The sequence below is a fragment of the Cinclus cinclus genome, chromosome 8 (genome assembly GCF_963662255.1).
Source record: "Cinclus cinclus chromosome 8, bCinCin1.1, whole genome shotgun sequence".
Classification (NCBI taxonomy): domain Eukaryota; kingdom Metazoa; phylum Chordata; class Aves; order Passeriformes; family Cinclidae; genus Cinclus; species Cinclus cinclus.
Genome location: NC_085053.1, coordinates 20,706,310 through 20,730,514, shown reverse-complemented (window position 1 = coordinate 20,730,514; position 24,205 = coordinate 20,706,310). Strand labels below are relative to the sequence as shown.

The 24,205-nt window shown below is 54.4% G+C and overlaps 3 protein-coding genes across 12 annotated transcripts in view; 1 reads left to right on the top strand and 2 right to left on the bottom strand.

Moving 5' to 3' along the window:
* Positions 1 to 1,989: 1,989 nt before the first annotated feature.
* On the bottom strand, positions 1,990 to 8,428 carry ATP6V0B (ATPase H+ transporting V0 subunit b). 8 transcript variants are annotated; one of them, XR_009933379.1, is made up of 8 exons: positions 8,322 to 8,428; positions 5,318 to 5,366; positions 4,753 to 4,836; positions 4,232 to 4,309; positions 3,596 to 3,665; positions 3,218 to 3,269; positions 2,689 to 2,895; positions 1,990 to 2,312 (listed from the first exon to the last, which is right to left on the bottom strand). XR_009933379.1 is itself a non-coding variant. In XM_062497436.1 (8 exons), the coding sequence occupies exons 1-8, from the start codon at positions 8,386 to 8,388 to the stop codon at positions 2,289 to 2,291; spliced, it is 615 nt and encodes a 204-aa protein (XP_062353420.1). In that variant the 5' UTR covers positions 8,389 to 8,428; the 3' UTR covers positions 1,990 to 2,288. The 8 variants fall into 8 exon arrangements, 7 of the variants coding, with proteins under 7 accessions (XP_062353420.1, XP_062353425.1, XP_062353421.1 ...); XM_062497436.1 differs by having other exon boundaries at positions 2,689 to 2,879; XM_062497441.1 differs by having other exon boundaries at positions 2,689 to 2,879; positions 8,243 to 8,364.
* Positions 8,429 to 8,778: 350 nt separating this feature from the next.
* On the top strand, positions 8,779 to 12,518 carry DPH2 (diphthamide biosynthesis 2). Of its 2 annotated transcripts, XM_062497488.1 has the most exons (7): positions 9,943 to 10,020; positions 10,128 to 10,209; positions 10,301 to 10,413; positions 10,534 to 10,754; positions 10,956 to 11,594; positions 11,716 to 11,901; positions 11,992 to 12,518. In XM_062497488.1, exons 2-7 carry the CDS (start codon positions 10,147 to 10,149, stop codon positions 12,120 to 12,122), a joined length of 1,353 nt encoding a protein of 450 aa, XP_062353472.1. In that variant the 5' UTR covers positions 9,943 to 10,020; positions 10,128 to 10,146; the 3' UTR covers positions 12,123 to 12,518. The 2 variants fall into 2 exon arrangements, with proteins under 2 accessions (XP_062353471.1, XP_062353472.1); XM_062497487.1 differs by lacking the exons at positions 9,943 to 10,020; positions 10,128 to 10,209 and adding an exon at positions 8,779 to 8,865.
* A 479-nt stretch (positions 12,519 to 12,997) lies between these two features.
* The window catches only part of IPO13 (importin 13), a 31,322-nt gene continuing 20,114 nt past the window's right edge, over positions 12,998 to 24,205 (bottom strand). Inside the window, exons 11-20 of one of the 2 annotated variants that reach the window (XM_062497257.1) lie at positions 23,832 to 23,975; positions 23,353 to 23,433; positions 22,654 to 22,791; positions 22,484 to 22,580; positions 20,580 to 20,632; positions 14,446 to 14,512; positions 14,225 to 14,283; positions 14,006 to 14,095; positions 13,672 to 13,853; positions 12,998 to 13,559 (exon numbers count right to left, since the gene is read on the bottom strand). In XM_062497257.1, the coding sequence (XP_062353241.1) occupies positions 13,460 to 13,559; positions 13,672 to 13,853; positions 14,006 to 14,095; positions 14,225 to 14,283; positions 14,446 to 14,512; positions 20,580 to 20,632; positions 22,484 to 22,580; positions 22,654 to 22,791; positions 23,353 to 23,433; positions 23,832 to 23,975 (1,011 nt within the window). In that variant the 3' untranslated portion in view covers positions 12,998 to 13,459. The remainder of the gene's footprint in view (positions 13,560 to 13,671; positions 13,854 to 14,005; positions 14,096 to 14,224; positions 14,284 to 14,445; positions 14,513 to 20,579; positions 20,633 to 22,483; positions 22,581 to 22,653; positions 22,792 to 23,352; positions 23,434 to 23,831; positions 23,976 to 24,205) is intronic. The other variant, XM_062497259.1, reaches the window with a different exon arrangement.

Here is a 24,205-nt window from a genome sequence, read left to right as displayed (position 1 = left end):
GTTTGGTCCCACCACAAGTTTGGCCCACCACAAGTAGTGTTTGCACTGTCTGCAGCCTTTCCCTGCCTGCCACTCCCTCGGCTTGTGCCTGTTTAGAGCAACCCTGTCCCCTGACGCCTCTCCTCCTTCCATGCCTGGCTGCTCACCCAAGCGAGGAAGAACCGAATGGCACCCACTCAGCCCAGCACTGCTCCAACCCTACAAACCAGGCCTGCTGAAAGCAGTCCAAACTTCTGCCTCCAGCTCTCGGTTTGGCTCCTCAGAAGGTGGCATTTTCCTCATCTATACCTACACATGGTTACCAAAATATCTTTTAATTCCCACTGCTGCTGCTTCTAAATGAAAGAAGGTCCTGGAGATCCTGGAGCCTTGTTTAAGCTTTTTTCCTCTGCTTGAGAAGCAGGTGTTTAGTTCAAGTCCTGGAACCCAAGTGTACACACCTAGAATGAGGTGAGCACCAGGTGTGTTCACCTTATCACTGCTGGCTGTGGGTCACCCTGAAAGTAGCCCTGAAGGGTTTCCTATTTTTATAAGGGGCCTGTGGGCAAGTCTGGAGCCCACTCCCTTGTCAAAGCTGTGATATACACAGGCAGGATTGGGAGAGTGGAAAAGCCCCTCACAGAAGCATATTTCTGATAGCAGATACATTTCTGTCTGGGCAGGGCAAGGTGCATTCCTGGGAAAAAAAAAGGGTGAATTGTTCAAGACAGCTGCTAACCAGGCAGATGATTAACCCATACAGCAGCTTCTCTAACCCCAATACAGCCTCTCTAACCCCAGGCATCTTCTTCCTGAGCTTGGTGTGGGTCTGATGAAATGGCTCTGCAGCTCCCACACAGGACAGGCAAAAGCCTGCCCACACCTGACACTCTTTTCTTCCAACCAGGTAGGGCCCAGTTAGTGTCCCGCCACTACACAGGTCTCACATTGCTCCTGTGAGAGCCTCCAGCCCCAGGGGACAGCCAGCACAGCTAGCAGGGGCAGCAGCTTGGTTTTTCCCCCACAACTGTGATGCACCCAGGGCTGAAATACACTGCAGTCCCAAAACTCATAGGACAGTGTGGAACAGAGGCAGGAAAACAGCAGATCCCAGAGGGGTCATGCAGAGGCAGCTGCCCCAGTTCAAGGGCAAGAGTCAGCCTGTGGCATCCAGAGGGGAAGAGAGAAGGGCAGCTCTAAGCAGGCATCTACTCTGACAGAGCACTGGCAGATCAGTACTTTCTCCATGAAGGTATACTGGTAGAACAGGATGAGGGCCTTGTGCTGGATATAGCAGAAGTGGCAGCCTCCAGGCTCTCTGCAGAGCACATGCAGAAGGACCTTGTTCTTCCCTTCCCCCAAGCAGCAGATGAGCTGCAGGTCCAGCTGTCTACAGCCAGCTTCCCCACACTATTCAGCACAGCCAAGGACAGGGAACAGAGCCAGCACAAAGCATCCCATCCCTGGGACCTCTGCCAGGGCCCCCTGGACAGAGGGGCACTGCAGACTGGAGAGCCCCAGTATGCAGCCAACAGTTACACCATGGAGCTGCCGGCTGGAAGATGTCCTCTGAAGGGGAAAAAGTTTCACTTGTTTGCCCCTCTGGTGCTCCCCAGCTACACAGTGGGGGGGCTATGGACACTCTACACCCCCATTTCACTAAACTATCTGGATAGGAGCTGAATGGCCCAAAGCTGCTTGTGTTGGGCTCATGTTAGGCTGCTAGGAGCCTGGCAGAGGCAATTCAGAGCGGGCTGCTGCCTGTTCCAACAGCCTTGTACCTGCTACAGGCAGCAAAGCACCGCTCTGTGTTCCCACAGCCCAAACAGGGTGACTCTCAAAGCCTAAGAGGGCAACAGAATTAACCCCACACCGGCAGGACACCACCAGGCTCCTGGAACAGGACAGGGATTTTGCCAGAGGCAGAGAGGAATCTCTGAGCACTGGAGCAGCCCAAACTAGCATTTGCTCTCTAAAAACCTCCCTAGCATGTGCAGGGAAAAGAAAGAGTTGGACGAGAACCATATTTATTTCACTGACACAGAATTGCACTGATGGTTGATTCTACACACCAGGAACGGACAGCAGCAGGACCCCACAGGCTGGGCCAGGCTGCTGGGGGCAGAATTCACACAGAGAAATCTGTTTCTTCCAAGGAGGGGCCGATTGATCTGCAGGACGGGGCTCTACGCAGTCAGCCTCCTGCTCCCGACGCCGGGAATCTCCCACCCCAATCAAGTATAGAAACATTAAATAAGTATATACAGAACCTCTTGGGGTGGGCTGAAAGAGGCTGAGTGAAAGAGGGCTCAGCCCATTTTTACTTTAGATGTCTAGAAAAAAAAGAAGAAAAGTTAGGTTGTGGCCCACAAACCCCAGCTCAGCACCCCAGTCCCACCCAAGCATCCCAGGACCAACCAGAAGCTGCAGACAGCTTATCAGTCCCATTGGTAAGACAGGTGCACCTTTTGTGATGCTCATAAGGTGACACTCTGGTGACAGAGGGGCTATCAGAAGGGTTCAGAATGTTGCAAATAGGCACAGTATGCTGTGGGAAGAGCTGTGCCACCCCAAACCTTGCAAGCAGCCTCCCCATCCCAATGCAAAAGATTATGCTGAAACCCAGGTGTGTCTCCCTGGGGCTGGAGAGCATCCAGGGTGACAGCACCTTGTGGTCATGTAGGCCTGATTGCCTCAGGAAGCAGGTACCTGCAGGATAGCAACGATGACCCCAAACAGCCCTATGGCACTGCCAAAGATTTCCACGATCAGGATCTTGACGAAGAGGCTGGCATTCTGGGCATCAGCCAGGGCAGCCCCGCTGCCCACGATGCCCACACAGACCCCACAGAAGAGATTGCATAAACCCACAGTCAGACCAGCTCCAAACATGGAGAAACCTATAAGAGAGGAACACTGCAAGAGCAGGGTGTAACCCCCTTCCACCTGCATCCAGGACATACTGCAGAAGCTATGCCTCGAGGTGACGGAAGACCTGGAGCTGCCAAGCCCCAGCAACACCCTGTTTAGGAAGCAGGACTGCTCTGAGGTGTGCCCTAGCTTCCACTGTGCCAGGCCACTGCAGGAGGACCTCGAGAAGGTAAGTAAAAGGCTGCCTTTTGGCAGAAGAGTCACATGTGCTTCAGACACCAGAAGCAGACCATGGGTAGGTCAGAAGGTGGGGGTCAGGGTGTGGCAGTGCTCACAGCGACAGCACCAGGGACCCAGCAGTCCTTACCTGCATGGTAATTCCTGGCTCCAATCTCTTCTGGGGTGACTCCGTTGAAAGGCTGAGATAAAGCACAGGACCTGGGTTAGTGACAAGTCAGTGGTCTCTGGAGCAGGTAGGTACCTGTCCCCAGTACAGCATGAGGCAGAGCCAGTCCCTCCACATCAGGCCAACTTCATGGCACCTGCCTTGTGTGTGCTCTCCCAACCCTCACTTCATCACAGCAAGGATCACTACACACACCACCAGTCCAGGGGCTCCCAAAGGCACAACAGTGTTCAAAGTCCCCACAGGGGTACCCCTCACAACACTGCCCCAGGACGAGCTACCCATCCCCACCATGGCCCTGAGGTGCAGGAATGGCAAGGCAGCCCAGGTGCTCCATACCTCAGCCATGTTACTGATGACTATTGCCATGATGATCCCGTAGATGGCCACAGCCTCACAGAAAATGATGCTGTGGGAGAAAGGCAAAGCCTGAGCACAGTGTCTGTCAGTCTGACCAGCATCCCGGGGAAAGACCCCAACTCAAGGATCCCCTGCCACTGCCACTGCCAGCCAGACCCCTCCATAGCTATATGGGAAGCTACTCACTGCTTTCTTTTCAAACTAGGGGGAGCTGTCAAACATAAAGACTGGATGCTGGTTCTGCTGTGGCACCTGAGAAAGCTGCAAGGATCCTGTTGGAAGCAGGCCTAGGAAGCCCTGCCCTTCACCAGCCTGTTTCTGCGCCTTGTGGAAGGGTCGTACAAGGAGAACCCTTGCCTAGGCAGGATGTGTGATCTCAGGGTGTTTGTTTTGAATACACTGGGCTCATTCACAGCATGATACCACACAGTGACCCATCAGATCAGCACTCTGGCTCCTTTAGGGCTCTTTGTTTTGAAAGCAAACAGCATCATCAGCTCAGCAAGGAACAGTCTGACAGCAGCACCCAGCTAGAGAGCAGACAGAAGCCTCTTCACTGGGTTGACCTGCCCCACCCAGATGCAGCACAGGAACTAACCCCAGGTCTGTGCTTACCTCACCAGATTCTTTGTTTTGATCCGCGGGGCTTTGACTCCACCACCAATGATGCTGGAACCTGTGATGTAAATCCCCCTAGAGAAGATAAGGGTGGTTGGTGGAAGGTCTGGCACTCACAGAATTCTACACAGAAACTAGGATCTTTCAGCTGAGCAAAGAATCAGGCATGCAGCTACGGGACACCGAGCACTGAGACCAACCACTCCTGGGGTATGAGTGCCCCAGGCTACATCACCTACACCAGCAGAACTACTGAGGCACAAGAGGCACCACTGGACAGCCCAGGCTCAGGGGTACAGCTTCCAGAGACTTTCCTGTCTTTCCACAGCCACTGTTGCCTGTGGGCTGGTCCACCCAGAGGCCCCAGTGGCCCAGCAACTCAACCCCACTGCTGTGGTGACCCACAGCCCTACAGGTACACATTGTTCTACCCTGCTCTGCTGTGGGAAAACTGCAGTGTATAACACGGCTACCAAGGTGGGACAGCAGGAGAATGGTGAAGAGCCAGTCCCACTCACCAGGCAGCTCCCACCACAGACAGGGAGATGGCCAAGCCAATGCCCAGGTTGGACCACATGTAGGGTGAGGTCTCTGTCAGAAACCTGGAGAGGAAGAAGTGTCCTGAGTTAGCACAGAGGCTGAGCCCCATAGTCACACCACAGAGCCTACCCCAAAACAGGTACCCTTCCCCCAAATTATGAAGCCCAAGATGGGCTGGGGAGACAGACAGCAGGATATGAGAACTTCTCTCTGCCAGCCAGAAACACAGATCCTCACCTGCACGGATGAAGATCTTCCTCCCAAACCCTCACCGTGAAGGGGAAGCCTGGGCTTGGAGACGTGGATGGCAGAGCAGCAATAGCTGCACCAGGACCTTGTACAGAGCCAGCCACAGGAATACTTGGGCTGCATCCATCCCACCTCCCGGGAAGCAGAGGCCCTGCTCACTGTAGCTCTTGTTCTTCTGTGATGCACTGACCACTGCCCATCACTCAAAAGCAAGTGCTGCTCCTGGGAGGCACTGCCAGCACCACCTACCTCCTCACACAGCCCTGAGGATGGCTGTGTTTACAGGGAACTCACCAAGCCACATCAAAGCGGAAGCCCAGGTCAAATATTGTGTAGCAGATCCCTGGAAAACAAGAACAAGATGGAAACCTCCAGGGAGGCACCAGCTGGATCCTCCCCCACCTGTGAAGCCCTGAGGCAAAGGCCCAGGAACACAGCACAGCGTGAAAGAAGGTTACTGGGAAAACTGACTCAGGCATGCAGAACTGTAGGGTAGGATGTCCCCTCCAAATCCTACCCCTGTGATCCCAACACTTCCACATCAGCACATGACAGACATCCTGGACCTACGATACTGTCAGACCCCACCCCAATCTTTCCCAGATGATCATGGTTGCTGTCACACCCATTTTCTATTCCCTGATCCTGCTGAGCACCACAGACCATGCTGAGCTACAGGGTCTCAAGGCAATCCATAGCCCTGTGCCCACGGTCTCCATTGTGGCTCTCCAATGGCTCAGCTCTGTTGGAAAGCCACAGCTCTGGGGGACCAGCTGTGAGCTCCTCCCTGCCACAGGACGGACAAGAGCAGTGAGGCTGTGCCCTGACTATCACATGCTGCTACATCACCACCTCATCAGCATTTGTGTTGCTTCTCAGCTGCCCATCAACACAAGAAGCTCCAGCTTTCCTCCAACATCCCCTTTCCATGGCTGTGGGTTCAAGACATGACTTACCATCAGCATTTTCCCCAGAATAATTTCCAGATAAATTTATACTCCAACACAGGCAGGAGACATCAAAGCACTGCCCTGAGAAACTCAGAAAAGCCCTTCCTTTCCAATGTGCTCATCTCCCACCAGGAACCACAGCCAAGAGTCACATCCCTACACAGTCCAGGCACATGCAGAGGTGATTGCACTGAAACCCTGCCTGACTCTGAGCTCCTGAGTGGAAAACATGGCTGCAGACCAGAAGAGACAAAGGCTCTTTTTTGGAAAAGGGAGGGTGACCTAGCCCTAAGGAACAGATAAGCACAGGCATCATGGCACTGTGTGCTCCACACCAGACAGAGAGGGTGAAGGGACAGCTCTACCATATCTGAGTGTAATCAGTCAGTGCCTGTGTAATGCTGATCTCACATATGGTTGGGAAAAGAGGAAATGGGAAACTTCTGAAATGCTCAAATACATCAAAGAGATCACTGTACGTGTCCCACTGCTCCCTTCCACCCCAGAGCACCAGCCTGGAAGTAGGGGGTGATGGCAATGTGCCCAGCAGAAATACAGGGGCAGGACCATGCTTCCAGGTTGGAGAAGCTCTTCACTGAGCACAGCAAAGACCTGCAGGACAATTCATCCCACTGGAAGGCCTCAGCACTGCAGATCCCTTACATGAGGGATGTCCCCATTATTTTTGTGTGCTCACCCCTCCATGAACAGCTCAAGTCTCAGCAGCCCACTCACCACACTCAGGGGAGCACACAAGCACTGCCAGGCAAGACAGTGAGTGCCATAATGGGAGGTGGTAACACTGGTCAATCTTTCTGCCACAGATCCAGAGTGCCTCCCTCCCCTGTAGCGACACACAAGTATGAAGAATGTGCCACCACAGCCAGGGAGTACAGAGGAAAGCCACAGCCCAGCCTGCATGTCTGGCAACCTTCAAGGATGATCTCTAGTGCTGGGCCCAGCCAGTCTGTTACTTGTGTTTTGGCTTTGCTGCTTGGCTGTCAGAACAGGAACTGAACCCAGCCAGTCTCAGCTGCCTCCACTCCCCAGAAGTGGTAAAAAAGAGCTACAACCAGCTCAGGGCAGATCCTCAGGGCACCTTTCATCTCTTCAAGAGCAGGTGTAACCTTAGATTCATATGCAAAAGAAACAGAGTAAAGGACATTCTCCTGTGAGCTCTGACTTGCAGCTCTGAAGCCAGAAGGACAGAAAATAAGGAAGCAGAACTGGCGAATCAAAGCAGGGCTTAGGACAAAGACAGAAAATATAAAGAGACACTGCTGCAACACTGCATGGAGCAAGACTACTTCCTGCTCATGGCATACCTCAAAAAGGGACTGCAACAGGGCAGGGGAAATTAATAGCAACTGGGCTCAGCTCAGCCAGATTTTCCGACAGTCTCACATTCACAGGGTGAATCTGCACTAGTGTGAGGTACATGATTCAGAGAGCCCAGTGAGGCAACCCTAGGTCCACACTGGGTTCACCAGGCCCTGGAAACACGAGGGAGTGAGACACCCTTTACTTCAGACTCATTCTCTCCCCTCACCCTAACACTGAAGCAAGGGCCAAGGTTTCCCCAGCCTCTGCCTGGTTTGTGGTCACTTCCTTTTGTGCTAAGTAAAAATAACCAGCAGTCCCAGCACAAAATCAACCTGCTGGCCCTAGGGGATTAAATCCATCTTCCAAAAGCCCAACACCTTCAGCAGCAAAGCATGGGCTGCCATGAGCTGCAACACAGCCAAGCAGCAACTCCACAATCATCCAGACTCGCATGTTCTCTCATTCTGCCACAGCTTAGCAAAGCAAGGCGATCTCTCCACCCAAGAGACATCAACCATCACAGTCTGAAGGACCAGGCTTCTCCTGCCTCTACCTCCCCTAATCTACCAAATGCAAGCACGACCCCTGACTGGCACCAGCACCTTTCTGCTCTCGCACACACAGAGAAGCAAATCAACTGCTCAAGCCAGACAGGCTCAGAGCGCTGAAAGCTGGACATCCAACAGCGTCTGGGAGTTACACGGCACCGCTAGGGGCTCCGAGGCAGCAGCTACAAGCCCCGAGGGGTGATGCCCAGCCTGGGGAGCCCTACGGCAGCACTCCCGGTCGTGCCGTAGACCACAGACCAGTCCTGGGGAGCACCGCGGCAACCCTCAACCTCCGCCTTCCTTTCCCGCACCAAAGCAACTTTCCAGCCCCTCTGCAGCAAAGAAGCAGCCAGCATGGGCACAGGCAGCCTCCCCGCGGGCCCGGAGACCGCTCCTACCCCACGGCTCAGCCCCGCAGCGCGGCCCTCTGACCCCCCTTCTCCGCGGCTCCGCGCCCTTCCCCGACCCGGTGCTGACCGACGCCAAGCAGTGTAGTCCAGAAGGCGAGGCCGAGCCCCGAGTAGAGCAGGGCGAGCCCCGTCATGGCGGCGGCAGCACCGGGCGGTGCGACGGGAGCAGATCGGGCCGGGTCACCTGACCCGCGCGCCGCACGTGATCGGAACTGCAGCGCCCGGACGGAAGTAGCGGAACGCCACCGCTGCCACCGCGCCCGCTTATTGGCTGCATGGTTTGACAGTGGCGGGAGAACTACACACACCATAATGCACTGCGAGCAGCACATCTTTCCATTGGCTGCCGCTCCCTCTCGCCCCGTTGTAGGCGGGACTTCTGGGGAGGGGAAAGCAGAGCCGAGTTTCCATTGGCCAGCGCAGCGCCGCAACCCGGAAACGGGCGCAGGGTCCCGCGTGCCGCCATGGCCACGGCCTTCAGCAGCGATGGGGAGGCTGCGCTGCGGCGGGAGCTGTGCGCGGCCGTGGCGGCGGCACCGCGGAGTGACCTCGACGGCTTCTACGAGATGGGCCGGGCCACCGCCTTCGTACGGGATGGCAGGTTCCGCAAGGTGACTGGGACCGAGGGTGGAGCCGGCTGGGGCTGCGCGTCGCCCCCTCTCCCGGGGCCTCACAGGATTGTTAGCAGATTGGAAGGGACCTCTGGAGATCATCCAGTCCAACTCCCTTGTCAAGGCAGGGTCACCAGAGCAGGTTATACTACGACGCGCCCAGGTCCATTTGGAATGTCTCCAGCGATGGAGAATCCACGACTTCTCTGGGCAGCTGTTCCAGTGCTCTGCCACCCTCAGTGTAAAGAAGTCCTTCCTCGTGTTAACATGAAACTGCTTTTGCCTTAGTTTATGGCCATTGCTCCTTCCTCTGTCCTGTTGCTGGGCTCCACTGAAAAGAGTCCAGCACAGTCCTCTTGGACCCGGCTTCGAGATATTTATATGCAATAAGGAGATCCTGTTCTCGTTCCAGGCAGGATAGGGTTAATTTTTGCAGTAGCCAGGAGCGGTGCGGCCACGACCCAGAGGTTACTTTGTACCATTTCCCATCATTTTCTGGGGACTGGGAAGGGGTCCTTCCTGGGTCCTGTAGTGTGGCACAGTCAGGTATTGTCAGAGCCCTGCATCTAGCACTCGTGTGTGAATCATTTTCTCTTGGACATTGTTATTAATAGCGTTGCTGTTACAGTTATTTAAGTCTCTGATCTTGACCTGTGATCTTGACCCTTTGTGCCTCTGATTCTTTGCTCCATCCCACTGCAGGAGGAAGGGGAGGGGGAACCAAGTGAGTGGCAGCATGGTTTGTAGAGGTTCACCGGGAGCACTGAACTGGGGAGTACCATTCCTAATCCACAACAGATCTCCTTTCAGTCTTCTCTTGTACAGAATGAATTGGCCCAGCTCCCACAGTCTCTCCTCACAAAAGAGATGCTCCAGACCCCTCATCATCTTTGTGGCCTCTGCTGGACCTTCTCCACTAGCTCCTTGTCTTTCTTACACTGAGAAGCCCAGAACTGTAGACAGTACTCCTGATGTGCCTCACCAGGGCCAAGCAGAAGGGAAGAATCATCACTCTCAACCTGCTGTGCCACTCCATGGCACTCCAGGATACCATTGGCCCTCTTGGCTGTAAGGGACCTGCCAGTTCACGGTCAACTTGTCACCCCCCAGGACTCCAGGTCCCAGGTCCTTCTCTGCAGAACTGCTCTCTAGCAGGTCAGCCCCCAGCCTTCCTAGTAGTTGGGGTTATTCCTCTCTTGGTGCAGTACCATACACTTGCCCATGTTAACCCTCATTAGGTTTCTCTCTGCTTGTTTCTCCAGCCTGTCAAGGTCCTGCTGAATGCCACAGGCTTCAGGTGTATCAGCCACTCCCCCCAGTTTCATATCAGCAAACTTGCTGAGGGTATATTCTATCGATTCTATCTCCTTCTGTCTCTTCATCTCACCCTCCCCAGTGCCTCATTCCTGTTTGCCTAACCCTCTGTTCCCACCAGGTTGCCCTGCAGTTCCCTGATGAGCTCCTGGCAGATGCAGTGGAGGTGGCAGGCCGGATGGAGGCTGCGACCGGGGCCGAGATGTACGTGTTAGGAGACACCACGTACGGCAGGTTGGTGTGCGGCTGTGGAGAGCGTCCTGGGGCTCCCCTGCAGGCAGGAATGGGGCGGTGCCAGGGAGAAGGGAGAGCTCTGTACTGCAGAGCCTGTCTGACACCGGCTTCTCCTCGCAGCTGCTGCGTGGATGAAGTGGCTGCTGAGCACGTGGGTGCTGAGGCAGTGCTGCACTATGGCCCAGCCTGCCTCAGCCCCTGCAGAAAGCTCCCAGTGCTGCACATCTTCGGGCAGCAGCCCCTGGACATCGGGCGCTGCACAGAGGCATTCCGGGAGCTCTACCCTGAGCAGCAGAGCTGTGTGGTGGTGCTGAGTGATGTGGTCTATGCTCATGCGATGGGTGAGTGCTCTGGGGCAGGGAGGGGGGCTCTGCTACTGCTCTGAGCTCTGCAGAGCTGCCAAGGTCAAACCAAGCAGACATTCTTCCCCAGACAGTGGCAGCTTTGATTTCTGTCTTCTCCCCTTCTGATTTATGTTGATTTCTGTTGCGCCTTCTCCATGTCACCACTATGGCCAAGTTTTGTTCTCACCTCTCCTTCAGGTGAGCTGGAGCAGCAGCTGTGTCCTGAGTACCCCAATATCATCTTCTCCAGGCTGGTGTGTGGAGACCCTCCTGGCACCACAGTGCCTGGGGAGGAGCGGAAGTTTGGTCGCCAGTTCTTGGTGAAGGCTGCAGGAGGGCTGCAGGACTATGCCATGTTCTATGTGGGAACTGAGGGCCTTACCCTCACCAGCTTCATGCTGACCTGGAACTGCTGCCCTTTCAGCTCCTTCAACCCCATCACCGGCTGCGGCCGCCGTGAGACCCTCAACGTCAACCGGGCCCTGATGCGCCGCCTGTACCTGGTGGAGCGGGCCCGGGATGCCAGAGTGGTGGGCATCCTGGTGGGCACCCTTGGCGTGGCAGGCTATCTGACTGTGCTGCAGCACCTCCGGGAGCTGCTGTGCCGGGCGGGCAAGCGCAGCTACACACTGGCTGTGGGGAAGCCCAACCCTGCCAAGCTGGCCAACTTCTTGGAGGTGGATATCTTTGTCCTGGTGGCCTGTGCTCAGAACTCCCTCCTGGACTCCAGTGACTTCTACCGACCTGTTGTGACCCCCTATGAGCTGGAGCTGGCCTGCAACCCAGCCCGTGAGTGGATGGGGAACTATGTCACAGACTTCCGAGACCTGCTGCCAGGTAGTAGCTAGAGATAGCTGCCCAACACTCTCCCAGGGCATATTCCACCCAGCTGCCTTGCCTGTAAGCTGTGGTTGCTCCAGAATAGATGGAGCAGGCTAACATTGCTGTTCCCTGGTAGGTGCCTCTGCGCACGTTGAGCTCCCGCCGGCTGTTCCTGCAGCAGAGGCTGTTCCTGAGATTTCACTGATCACAGGGAAGATGTGTTCTACCCACCTCTGCAACCCCCCGACCTCTCAGCTGCCCCACAGCACCACCCTGGCTTGCAGGGACCAGACACGGGCACTCGCAGAGATCAGCCCTGCAGGTTTGTGTTGGTTTCATGGTGGGGCTGAGCCCTGGTGCAGGGGCAGTGCTACCTTCTTGCTCTCAGTAACAATTCCCTTTCTCTTCCCAGCCTCCTTCCTGGAGTCCCGCAGCTGGCGGGGCCTGGAGCAGCAGCTGGGACAGACCCCCATCTCCAAGGCTGTGCAGGGCCGACGAGGGATTGCCATTGCCTATGAGGATGAAGGGTGTGAGCAACCGTGATTCAGCAGCATTGGCTCCCAACCAGGAGTGGGGCCATGTGGGGCCATTGTGTCCCACTGGGTGCTGGACCTGCTGCCAGCTGGCACCTTGCTGGATGCGGCCTTGGGTCAGTAATACTGCCGTGGGAGAGCAGGAGTTGCATGTGTGTTCAGGAATGCCTGTAGCATCCTGAGGCTCATGGCCAGGGCAGCAGCAGGGCCAGGACAGACAGGCACTTGGCCCAGACCCAGTCTCTGAGGGCTCCTCCATCCAGGGCAGCTTTGTCCCTACATGGAAAGGTCACAACTTTGCAAGAACTGACAGTGCTGGGACTTGAGGCTTTTGTGGACTACTGCTGCTAACTAAAGCCGAAGAGGATTTGTGAATGAACTGTTTTTTAGAATAAAGCATGGGCTGAGGAGGGCAGATGGGTGATAGCACGTGTCCCAAAGTGAAAAACATATCATGGTGCCCACCTGGGGAGCAGAGCCCTGTGTGTCAGCTGAGACCAGCCAGAGGGAACAGAAAACGAGGCCTAGGACCTCCAACAGTGAAAGCACAGTGTGGGCTGGGGTACTAAGGCAAGAGCAGGAGAACTCCAAGTACAAACAAGCCCCTCAGCTGCTCTTATGAATGTGAATGGGGTGCACACATCATGTGCTGCAGGAAGGACCTTGTGTTTGGCAGGGATGAGCCCAGCCCCTCTCAAGTGCGGCAGGGCTGTTTATGCTCCATGCTGGGCACCAAGGACAGACTGTTTTTTGCCATCCCTCCCAAAGCCAGCGAGACACTGAGGTGTCCCAGCCTTGATTTAACCCCCTCCACTCAGTTTTTCCCCCGAGGGAAGAGGCAGGTGAAGTCCAGGCACTGCAATAATGACAGCCACAACATAGAAATATTCTTAATATAATTAGGTGCAGGACCTCCCCCCTCCCAACCACACGTACAAATGAGCAGGGGGAAAATTCCCCCCGCCCAGCCAGCCACTGCTGCAGGCACAGGGCGTCCTCCCCACTGCGGGCCACAGGCACCCACGGGGAAGGGCTGGGGAGGGGCTGGTAGCCCAGGGATGGGGCAGCCCGTTCTTGGGCAGTTCTGCCCATGCTTCCCCTGCTCTGCCACCGCCTCCTGCAGCCAGCACTCCTGTTCCCTGCGAGGAGGGAGCATGCTGGGGGAAACAAAGATGCTGACATTGAGATGCGGCCACCAAATCTAGCTGAGGAGCGTCCCGAGTGGGTTAATTCTAGGTGGAGGGTTATTCTATGAGCTGTACTGCAGCAGGACAGGGAGGATGGGGGGGCTTTTCCTTGTGGGGAAGAGCTGGTCCAGGCAAATCGTCCACGGTCCTGGCCAGGTGCTCAGTAGTCTGCTGTGTATTCTGTACCATGCAGCCCTCGGCACAACAAGGTGAACTCCTTCACCATCTCCTTCACTCGCCGCTTGTTCACACGCTCTCTGCTAAGACAGAGGGATGGGACAAACATGAAGTAGGAGGGCTGCACAGGCCAGGTGGGGGGTCATTCCTGTGGGAAATGTGGGGCACAGCTGCCAGGACAAGTGGCACACAAACCTGAGGATCTGCTGGCTGAAGTTTTCCTTCTGCTCTGGAGTTACTCGGGCTGAGGGGAAGCCATCTTGCTGCATGGCCTCCTTGATCCAGATGCTCAGGAGGCTGAAGCAGTGCTTGTTCAAGGCAAAGAGGATTTCTGCAAAGTGATCCATGAGGCTGCGGGAAGCCTGGCCACCGATGCCCTGCCACAGAGCAAACAACATGCTGAGCTCACACTGTCGCTCTCCCTGCTCCCACCCATGCTGCTGGGCTCTCTGCCCCTGGCTCCGTAGGGATACTGCTCAGGAACAGAGCCCAGTGCTGCCTGGGGAGCCCATGGTCCAGCATCTCTCACCTCCAGCACTGCCTGCAGCAGCGCTTTGCCATTCTCATGCATAACTTGTCCCACCGGGGCAATCTCTCCACAGCGGGGCAGCAGCTCCGTCTGCAACACAGAGGCCAGGCTCACTCAGTACCAGCACAGGCTCCACATGGCAGCACCCGTGCCCAACCTCAGCCCCACTCCTGCCTTCCCAGCTCTTAAGAGAGGACTCCATTATGGTATCATACTCACAAAAAAGCCACAGGATGCTTTGACTGTTGGGGCCTCAGGAAACTTGAGTGAAAGGACACCTGCAGGCAAAAATCACTCAGGTTAGCAGCCAGAAAACCCCCTGGCCATCCCAAATCAGCCCTGTGGTCCCCAGCCCTAGGCTGTTTTGTACCCTGAGGAGAAGCAGGCTGGCTTTCTCATCAGAGTGATTTGGAGCACGTCTCCATGCCCATGGTACTCACCACACTGAAACACTGCTTTGACATCCAGGTTGCTACACAGGAAGAGATCCGGCTTCCTTTTCAGAGCCTGCAAGGCACACAGACAGGCAGCATGAACCCAGCGCTGCAGAGGCAGCCAGGAAACCTCCAAGGAACCCGGTGCCCCAGAGAGCCCCTGCCTGGACACGCACTTACCTGAGCATACCCCCAGGAAAGGGCAGATTCACACAGTACAGCAGGAAACCATCACTTTACCCCTCCCCAGGAATATAATTCAAACAGCCAGGCAGTTTGCTACACCCAGGATCCGCTGACCCCAGGACCTGAGGATAGGTGCCACAGTGGTGTGCAAATACTCAGACACAGAGGGCTCCTGTCTCATCAGAGCAGATCAGGCAGCAGCACCACTCCCAGGACAAGGGCAGCCATGCAGGGCTCAGCAGAGACCAGTCACCCATGTACTTTGCTCCCTCTCCTGAAGATGCTGGCATCCCTGGGGTCACAGCAACTGGTTCAAGCAGTAGCCCCAGACTGCACTACATGACAGTGAGATGCCATCATTTCTTGTCAGTTCCTGAGCAGCAAGTGTGAGATCAAGAAAGCTTGGGGTTTTTTAACGCCACACCATGATTCCACCAGCCTCTGTATGGGTAAGGCACTACTGCTGGAGACACCCTGAGCTATAGTACCTTGTGCAATGACTTAGTCCCCCTGGTGCTGGCACTAAGCAGTTACTGGGTGGGAATGTTTCAGCCTGCACCCTCCACTCAGTGGGAAGGGTTTCTGACCTGACTCAGTGAGCTCTGCTATATTAGGCAGCCACATCCATACCCTGACCACCATACCCAATGCTGCAGAAAAGCACTGGGAATGGCAGCCACGCCTCCTGCCCTGCTGTCACTGCAACACCAGGGACAGCAGCCATAGCACTGGAGCAGCCCTGCTGTGTGCTTGGAGCTCAGAGCAGCATACCAGCACAGGCAGCCCTTGGGCTGAGCTCTGTGTGAGGCCACTGCTGCCCTCTGAGCCTTCTCCCAGGGATAAAAGCAGGGACAGCTCTCAGTCAACAGCACCAAGGAAACACAGCCATCTGCCCCTGTAGTTTCTACTTGGTGCAAAACAGATCTAATTCCCACCCCACCTTCTCCGGGGAAAGTCCCTGGAGATCTTTCCAGAGCTCCAGATCTGCCAGTGCAGAGCCATCTGCCCAGTGCAGATGCTGAAAAACAAGAAGCTGAAGAGCAGGTTTCAGAGTTACCCTATCTCCTTCCCAACCTTTTCTAACACACACTGAAAAAGAAGATTCAGTTTTGGGCACTGAAAGGCATCGATGTACGAGGTGGAGATAGCACAATTGCAGGGACCTGGTCCCTGTTGGATACAAGCAGAGAGCTTCATGGGGTGACCTGGGGCCACGTTATACCTGTGTGTGTATATACAGGCTGTGTACCATTGCTCCTGAGGCACTGGCACCAACATCAGAAGGTGAACTGCAGCCTGAGCAATGGCTTAGCACCATATCCACTCATTGTGGCTGCAGCTGTTCAGCAGCCCCATACAGGACAAACACTTGCAAGAGATGTTATAGTTTTAGCCCTGGAAGACTACCCCTACTGGGGCCCTACTGTGAGCTCCAGAGCAGGGACTACGAACCTTTCCCCCAGCAGCATGTTGCTCAAGGGCAGCTGGCTCCTGTGATAACCACACAGCTGCAAGTTCCTCTACACTGCCCAGCCATGAGTTTTCACCTGAGTCCTGCATGCTACAAGTGCTCCATTTGGCATAAGTCTTCCAATGTGCTCACGTTCCCACCTACCTGCAGAGTGCTTCTCCCAGCCAAACCAGACCCGCTGCAGGTGGAGCCCCCCAAGTTCTCCTGCAGATTCACTGCAGCATCTGCTCCTCACTCCATCAGTGCCATGGGGAAAAGCATGCCAGTACTGGAACAGCTCCTTCCCATAGGTCACTTTGCAGAGTGCAAGCCCAATGCAGACCTGGGTACGTATGCACATGTCTAATGTAAAGAGAGATGTTTTTTACCCCCACAAGATGGGGCCCTGTGGAGCTTCTCCCATAAGAAAGTACTACCAGGTAAGTCTGGCTACTCTTTCCTAGCACCAGGAACCCTGCTCCAGCTCTAGGACCTCTTCTTGCCAGATCACCTTCCCTGCCAGAGCACCTCTGCTAACATGGGGGCGGGTGTTTAAATGCTTTCTAATGTCTTCCCCCACATCCTCTGCATGAGCAGCCGCTGCAGAGACAAGCACTCACTCTCCCAGAACTGTCCTGCAGTACAGCATAGAGGGAACGTTGGGTTCTTCTCCACAGCAGCTCAGAGACCACAAGAGAGGTCTTCAGAGCGGGCTGTTCTGTTCCCATTTCTTCATAGGCAGATAAGCATGGAGGGGACACTCACTCCTCTAGTAGACAGAGTACAGTGGAGACTGCACTGCTAGTTGCAGCTCCCCAGAACACACAGCCTTAGTGTCCAGTATCTTCCCAGACCCCACAGCTGGCAGAGCAGAGCCTCTTGCTTTGAAAAGAGCACATAAGGCTGGCCAGGCAGGAGCAGTGAGCCTCAGCAAGGGGATGCTGAACCCATGCCCTCCACGGGGTTCTCTGAGTCTGGCTGGAGCAGGTGAGGTGGAGAGCTCAACAAGTCCAGGAGTTGCTCCAAGTGCATGCACCCTGGACTAGACCATGAAGGGAGGAAGGTGGGGGATGCATCTGGCTGTGCTTGGGCAGGCACTGTCTATGCCATCAAAGGAAGTCAATCCTGCATCTTCTGCCTGGAGAGGCCCTGTGCACCCAGACTGCTCCAAGGATTTATTGGGGAAGTCACCAAAGTGCTCCCAAGGTCTGTGCAAGTGAAAAGCCCTGCTGGGGTGGAATGGATGAGGTGGAAAGGCAGGCTGGACAGTCCCAAAATTCTACCTGCAACTGTGAGCACACATGGGATACTTACTGATTTCCCAGCTTCAGAACCTGCCTGCTTTTGCCAATGCAGATCCGGGTGCAAGCCCCAGCCACCTTGGCCATGTGGTCCTGTGCAGAGGTGCTCCAGCTGCCTGGGTGGAACTGAGCCCCTAGGTGGGATGCTCACCTTGGGGACTGCAGCAGCAATGCTCTGCACCCATCCCAGCATGCAGCAGAGGAAGGAGGGAGCAACTGAGAACAGGATGCTGCCATTGCTCTGTGCAGCTTTATGACAGACTGGTTATCTTATCCTTAGCTTTGAGTAGTATGATAACTTCATCAAGAGTGAATTGCCAATTGACACTGGCAAAAGGATCAGCTGCAACAACTGGGCAGTTCCAGGAGCTACAACTAAGCCCAAAGATAAAGTCAGCAGGAATCCTACGACAGAGATGGTTCCCTTTGTGCTGGCAACAGACAGCTGATATGCAGGCCTCATGAGCTTCTCCTGAGTTACCAAAAGGTGGGACAGTACTTGTTGGAAGAGAGGGCAGAAATAGTGCCTGCAAGGAAGAACCGGACAAACTTGAAACATTGAAAGATGGTATTTCCATCAAGGTGATCAACCACAAAAAACAGATGGTCAGGGAAGTGGGAGTCTCTACCTTTACACACTATTGTGTCCAAATTCACTGCTGCTCTGGAAGATGCATTTCTTTGCCAAGGGGTCTGCAGGCAGAGCAGGCTGGGTGAAAACACAGCTCTTGACACACAAAAATCTGGTGTGAAGAGATCTGCAGTTCCCTCTGAATTTTATCCTCCGATCTTCAAATCCTCAACAGCATCACTGCAGAGCATGGTCCTCTGGAAGGGGACAGGATACACCCATCTCTGCCATCAGAGAGCCCTCAAAGTCCTGAGAGCAAGGAGTCAATCAGGGATGCTGAAGCAAATTCTTGATGGGTTTTAAAGCACCTCACTAGATCATCAGTCTGTGAGAAATGTCAGGCCAAGGAAGAGGAAACTTTGAGTCCTATGTGTGAAGAGAGAAGGCAGGGATGGGATCCTTTGGTCTCCATTGGGTTTCAGGAATACAAAGCCCAGGAAAACAACAGGTCTTGTGTGGGCAGTGTCAGGCTGACAGCATGATGTCAGATGTCTCGCAGTGATCCAAGATGGAGAAGACACAGAGGTAGGAGCCTCTCAGCTGCTCCTGCAGGAGTGCCTCTGAAGGATAACTGGAGATCCACACACAGGACAGGGCCAGCTGCCAGCACAGTGCTCCAGCATTGCCTGTAGATCCCGCCCACAAGGACAGTGTGTAAAAGATTCCCAGCACCTTGGATGGGTGCTGTTTGGTTTCACAGTACACCCCATGGAAATGCAGCATGGTTGCACCTTTCTCTCCAAGAAAGCACAAACATTCTGTGTCCAGACACAGAGGAGGAACCCAAGCCAGAGAGAAATTCAGTATTTTCCCAAGAAACAAGTAGCCTTGGGAGAGTCTTTCAGAGTCACCTAATGCCTTACACCCTGTCAGGATCACTTCTACCTACCCTCCAAGAGCAATGAACTTGTTGAGTCCTTTCCAGAACTTCATGCAACAACAGCTCCCCACTTGATCTTCCAGTGCTCCCCTGCCCTCTTAGGAAGACTTGCACCTGCCAGACCTGGATCCTTTATCATGACTTCCTCCCATTACTGATTGTTCCGCTCATGGAGAACAGAAAAGCGTTTTTTACCTACAACTGGCACATTACCTTTCACATTCCAAGACTCTTGCAGCTCCACAGACTCCCATCAGCTTTTCCTCCCCACCATGTGTACAAGGTGGCCATCTTCCCAAATGCTTTCCTCTGTGGTCTCTGATATAAATCTACAGAAATGTGCCCCAGACTAGGCACAGTGTTCAAATGGAGGTCCTGCTACCAGTGAGGACACCACCAAAAACGTCATCCACACATCCACAGACCCCATTTAACACCCTCCCATCATGTTCAAAACCTTTGTTAAAAGGTCGCAGCTTCCAAAACCAAAAGCAGAGCAGAAGTCTGATAGCCTTGATTATGTTGTGTCTTTCAAGATGAAAAGCAGGGAAGAAAAGGCTGCAATATGGCTTTGAGATGCAATGAGTGTCAGCAGGCATCAAAGTGAGAACTGTGAGGAGAAGACCTTGCCTGGAGGAGGTCAGGTGCAGCCCTCTTGCCCACTCCAACCCTCAAGACCCACAGGAGGCTCAGAGAGGTCTGACAGCTTAACACCAGGACATGCCAGGCACCCTCCCAGGGCTGACAGCAAGGGTAGGATGGCCACAGCTCTGGGAGGAGCCTGAGTGAGCGTTCCTGCACAGCCACTGGTCCAGCATGTGTGGTTAGAGGTTTCCCCATTACACAAACAGAGCAGAAAGCAACTCTGCCAGGCCCCTCCTCACCACAGACCCATCCTGTGGGCAGGTGGGCAGGGAACACGTCTCTGACAGGGACACAGTACATCAAGGACATCAGGGCTTCTCCCTTAAGGGCCACAGGGGGCTGAGGAGCACACTGGGCAGGTGTATATACACACACACAGCATAGCACTGGCCCTGCCTGCCCACTGCCAGCAGTGACACAAGTGCCAGCCCACATGCCAGCCCGCGGACCCTGCCACATCAACACAACTGTTCCCATGCGCCGCTGAGCCAGCAGCTCCTGCACAGGAACTGCCACCACCCCGAGAGGCTGCTGGGGCAGGAGGCAATGTGGCATTTGCCAGATCCAGATGCCATCACAAGCACGTTGCTCAGAGCCAAACCCTGGCAGCTGCCTGCTCCTGAGACCAGGGGCTTTCTCCCACTGGCCCCTGGGCAGGGCAGCCAGCTCAGCCTGTCCCCACTCCAGAGGACCCATCAGAAGGCAGGTAAATGGGTTGGAAAACATCCACTTAATGCTCTGATTTTGTCTGTCACCCAAGGGTGACCGCAGCAGCAGCATCAAGTGCCCCATGCCAGCTTCAGCCCAGCAAGGGGGTGGGAGCTGGAGCTGCCCTGCAGAGGAGGGCACTGCCCTGGGGATGGTGTGAACCCAGAACTAAAGGAGAATGTTTTGTTTTCAACTTCCACGGAAACAGATGGAGAAACTCGATATTCAACTAAAAGGAAAAAAAAACGTTGTCAACAGAAAGCTAAAAATAGGTTTAAATTGAATTAAAAAGAGAAAGAGAGAGAACAGAAAGTGAATGAATAAGAAACTAAAACACACCTGTGCCAGGAGTTGCATAAATGAATCAACAATATCAGGATGATCCCTGGGCCCTAAAATATAATAAAGATGTAACTTAAGAGAAAAATCATACAAACAGCAACTCAACATCATATAGTTATGTGATACAGAAAGAATTTACAAGTGAAAACAGGAGTGTAAGGGAGGAGGGGTGTGTGGGGAAGGGGATGGGCAACATGAGCAGCTTGAAGCAAGTTAAAGAAACAAAACATACAAAAAATCATGAAACTTGGAGAACCCAAGAACAGAAAGAAACTGCAAAGGAAAGGGTCTAAAGCCCCAGAGTCTCCAGCTAGCACCTGGGTGCTGCAGAGCCAAGGAGGAGATCTTCGTTTTCTTGGGGAGAAAGAGAAGGAGGAGCAGGGGCTAGCTGAGCACCATCTCCACAAGGAGAATTATAGCTTTTGGACTGTGGGGACTGAGCAGGTGTCTTCAGAGCACTGTTTGGTCCTGGAAGGTAACTGCAAGTGAACGACAACACCTCAGCAAATGCTTGACAGACCTGGCTGGTCTCAGGCGTGCACATGCTTGTCACCAGGATCAGCTGCTCAGGAGCCCCTGGCACAGACACCCTCCCACCCCATTCCCATATACTCTCCAGGACAGTGAAACCAGAACCCTCCTGGAGGTCTCCTCCAGCATCCTCATGGGAGAGAGCAACTCAGTGCTCAGAGATCTCTGTGCCAGCACCACTCACCCTACCTTGGCATCTGATTGTGCACACTCGCTTCTTGGCCCTTGTAGGCTCAGTCATGTCCCCCTTCTTCTGCCACATGTGAGCTCACCAGAAGGGGCTTGCCCTGCTCACCCACCCAAGTGGTCAGTCCTGGGCACACACCAAGCTGAACAGCTGCTTGCCTGAGCAAAGCTTGCATCCAAGTGTTGGCACAGCTTGGGCTCTGTCCCTTCCCTTCTCCTCCTGCAGACGTGCCTGCTGCTGCCTGGAGATATCCAGAGATATCCTGGAGCTCTCCAGCTCCGAGGCAAAAGGGTTCCAGCACAGACACATCCACACGCCACTGGCACGAGTGGGGACCTGGTATCCAAGGAAGCCTGGCTTGCTTGTCACTGACCCCAGTGACACCTCTGCACAGTGGGATTTGCTTGGACCACGGCGTGATGATAAAGCAGGGCTCTTCATGTCTCCCGCCACCTCTCTAGAGAGCTCTGAGCCTTGAGCTGGGGGACAGCATCACCCTACCTGGCACCCAACAGTGAGCAAAGGGTAAGTCCCCTTGAGGGCCGCATGTGGTAATGCTGAACGACCAGATCCAGCAACTCCAGTGTACATTTGTCTCTGTCACAGGGCCTGTCACCAAGATGCTGAGGGGAGCCATGGTGAAAAGGAGCCTGTTCTAACCTCATTTGCTTTTTGCAGGGTGGGTAGTGAGCCTAAGAGGGGTCCCTGCCCTGCAGAACACCAGCATCCTCAGCATCACAGCAGGGACTCAGTGGCCACCAGTGACTCTGAAAAAGTAATTTCCCAGCTGTTCACACACACACATTCTCCTGCTCATATGATGGCTTGATTTCAGGCCACTACAAGCAGCAGTGGTCCCTGGACAAGCCCCGAGATCTTCCTGTGGGCATAGCCTCCCTGCCAAGCTGGACTGCAGTTCCAGTTTGACCCTTGCTGCATGTGATATCCAGCCTGGGCTGTTGTAACAATACAGAGGCCCAGAGCACCCAAGGATTTCCTGCTTCTGTTGCCTGCAGGGAAGGTACCCACCTTCCAGGGGTTGGGATGAATCCAACAAACAGAGATGGCCCCAATTAGTTTAGCTAGGAGTGAAAGCAGCCATTCCTGGTAAGACGCCTCCAGATTCCATGCATGCAAAAGCCTGACAACAGCCCCAGCACGAAGACGGGCTAATCCTACGTACCTTGCTGGAACAAGGTCAGTGTGACTGAGGTAACAAGCAAGAAGAGGGCCTTGATGGGAGGGAAGTCGGCAGGCTCGTGGGCAAAGATGTGAACCAGCTGAAAAGAGAGAGAAGGACTGAAGCTTCTGCTGGCCCTGCACATCTCTAGCCTCCCAAGCATGGTTCCATACCTGCCGGGTGAGTTCAATGGCAGAGACCTGGGGTATAGTGCTGTACATCTGCCCCAACATCTCACACAGCTGAGGCACCATGGGAGCAAAATCATCCAGGAGGGTCTTCACAGACTTCTCAAATATGGCACAGACAGACTGTGGGAAAAGAGGGATTGCATGAGCAGTGGGTGTCAGGACACCTCTCCCGGGGCTTAATGGATGGGTCCCAGGGGAGCGAAGAGCTGGCAATGGGCTTAGACCTGCTCTGGTACTAGTGGCCTGCCCTGCAGCACAAGATGCTCCCAGTGACCAAGAAACACCCTTCCCACTGCAGCAGGAAGGCTCCCGAAGGGCCAGGAAAAAATGGCTGGTGGGAGGTTGTACACAGGCATTACTGGACTGAACAAACTGTACAAACACCAGATGACAGAGGTCCAGGTCAGAACAGTTCCCTGTTCTCTTAGAGAACACAGGTTGGGTAGATCATATGTCCCTGCTCATTGCAGGACCTAAGTTACTGGAGAGAAGCAGAGCTGATGGAAGAACAAGACAAGAATGACTTGATGCTGCTAGTGACAGCAAGCACCACTGGTCCAGAAAACCCAGCAAGACATCCCTCTCACAGGCCATCACCCAGAGTTTGTCCTTTGCTGTCTCCCACTCAGGTCAGCAAGGACTGGCAGAGCTGCAGGCAGTATACAGGTGAAGCCTGGTTACCTCCACCACCTGGGCATCATTCAGCCACTTGCTGAGAACCTTCTGTATGAGCTGGAAGACTTGCTGCAGAACCACCACCACCTGTAAGGAATGAAAGACACTGAAGAGAATTGGCCCCTGTGGCACTGGGAAGGAGAGAATTAAGACTGAGCATGGCCTGGACTCAAACCTTCAGGCACCACCCATCCCAAAGCCAGACAGCTTTTTTCTGAAGCAGCCTGGCACAGCTCACAGTTGGCAGGTAGCACCCAGGCCATCCTCCAGAACAGCACCTTGCCAAGAGGCATCCAAGAGAATAGTCACCTCTGTCCACCTCAGGAGTGGTGGGATGACCTGAAGGAACTATTTTAGCTGGAATAGACTAACACTACCCTCTTGCTGGCATATGCTGCATTCCCCATTAACCACCCTCTCCTGCAGTGAGTTGTGAGGTTTTGACCAGTTTGTGACAGAGAACATGGAGGTACTGCTCTACTCACTGGGTTGGGTCCTTGCTGCACTGGCAGTTTTTTGACCTCGGTGCTTTCATGATCATCATCATGGTGGCTGATGTCTAGGGTGGTGAAGAGGTTGGAAAGCAGGCCCAGGATGTGGATGATGGCCAACTTGTTGGAGGGATTGGGCTGCCAAGGAAAATAAAGCCAAAGTATGACATAGACTACACTACTCAATCGTAGTTACATCTTTGGGATGCTGAGGACTAGAACTGCAGAGGCAAAGTGCCAGAGGGGGGTTCCTTGCACTGCACTTTCCCTTGAACCCATGTTTAAGAGTACTGCTTCAGCACAGCAGCCCCAGGGCCACAGCCAGCAGAAGAAACTACTTCTGGATAAAGGCAGCACACAGGCACTCA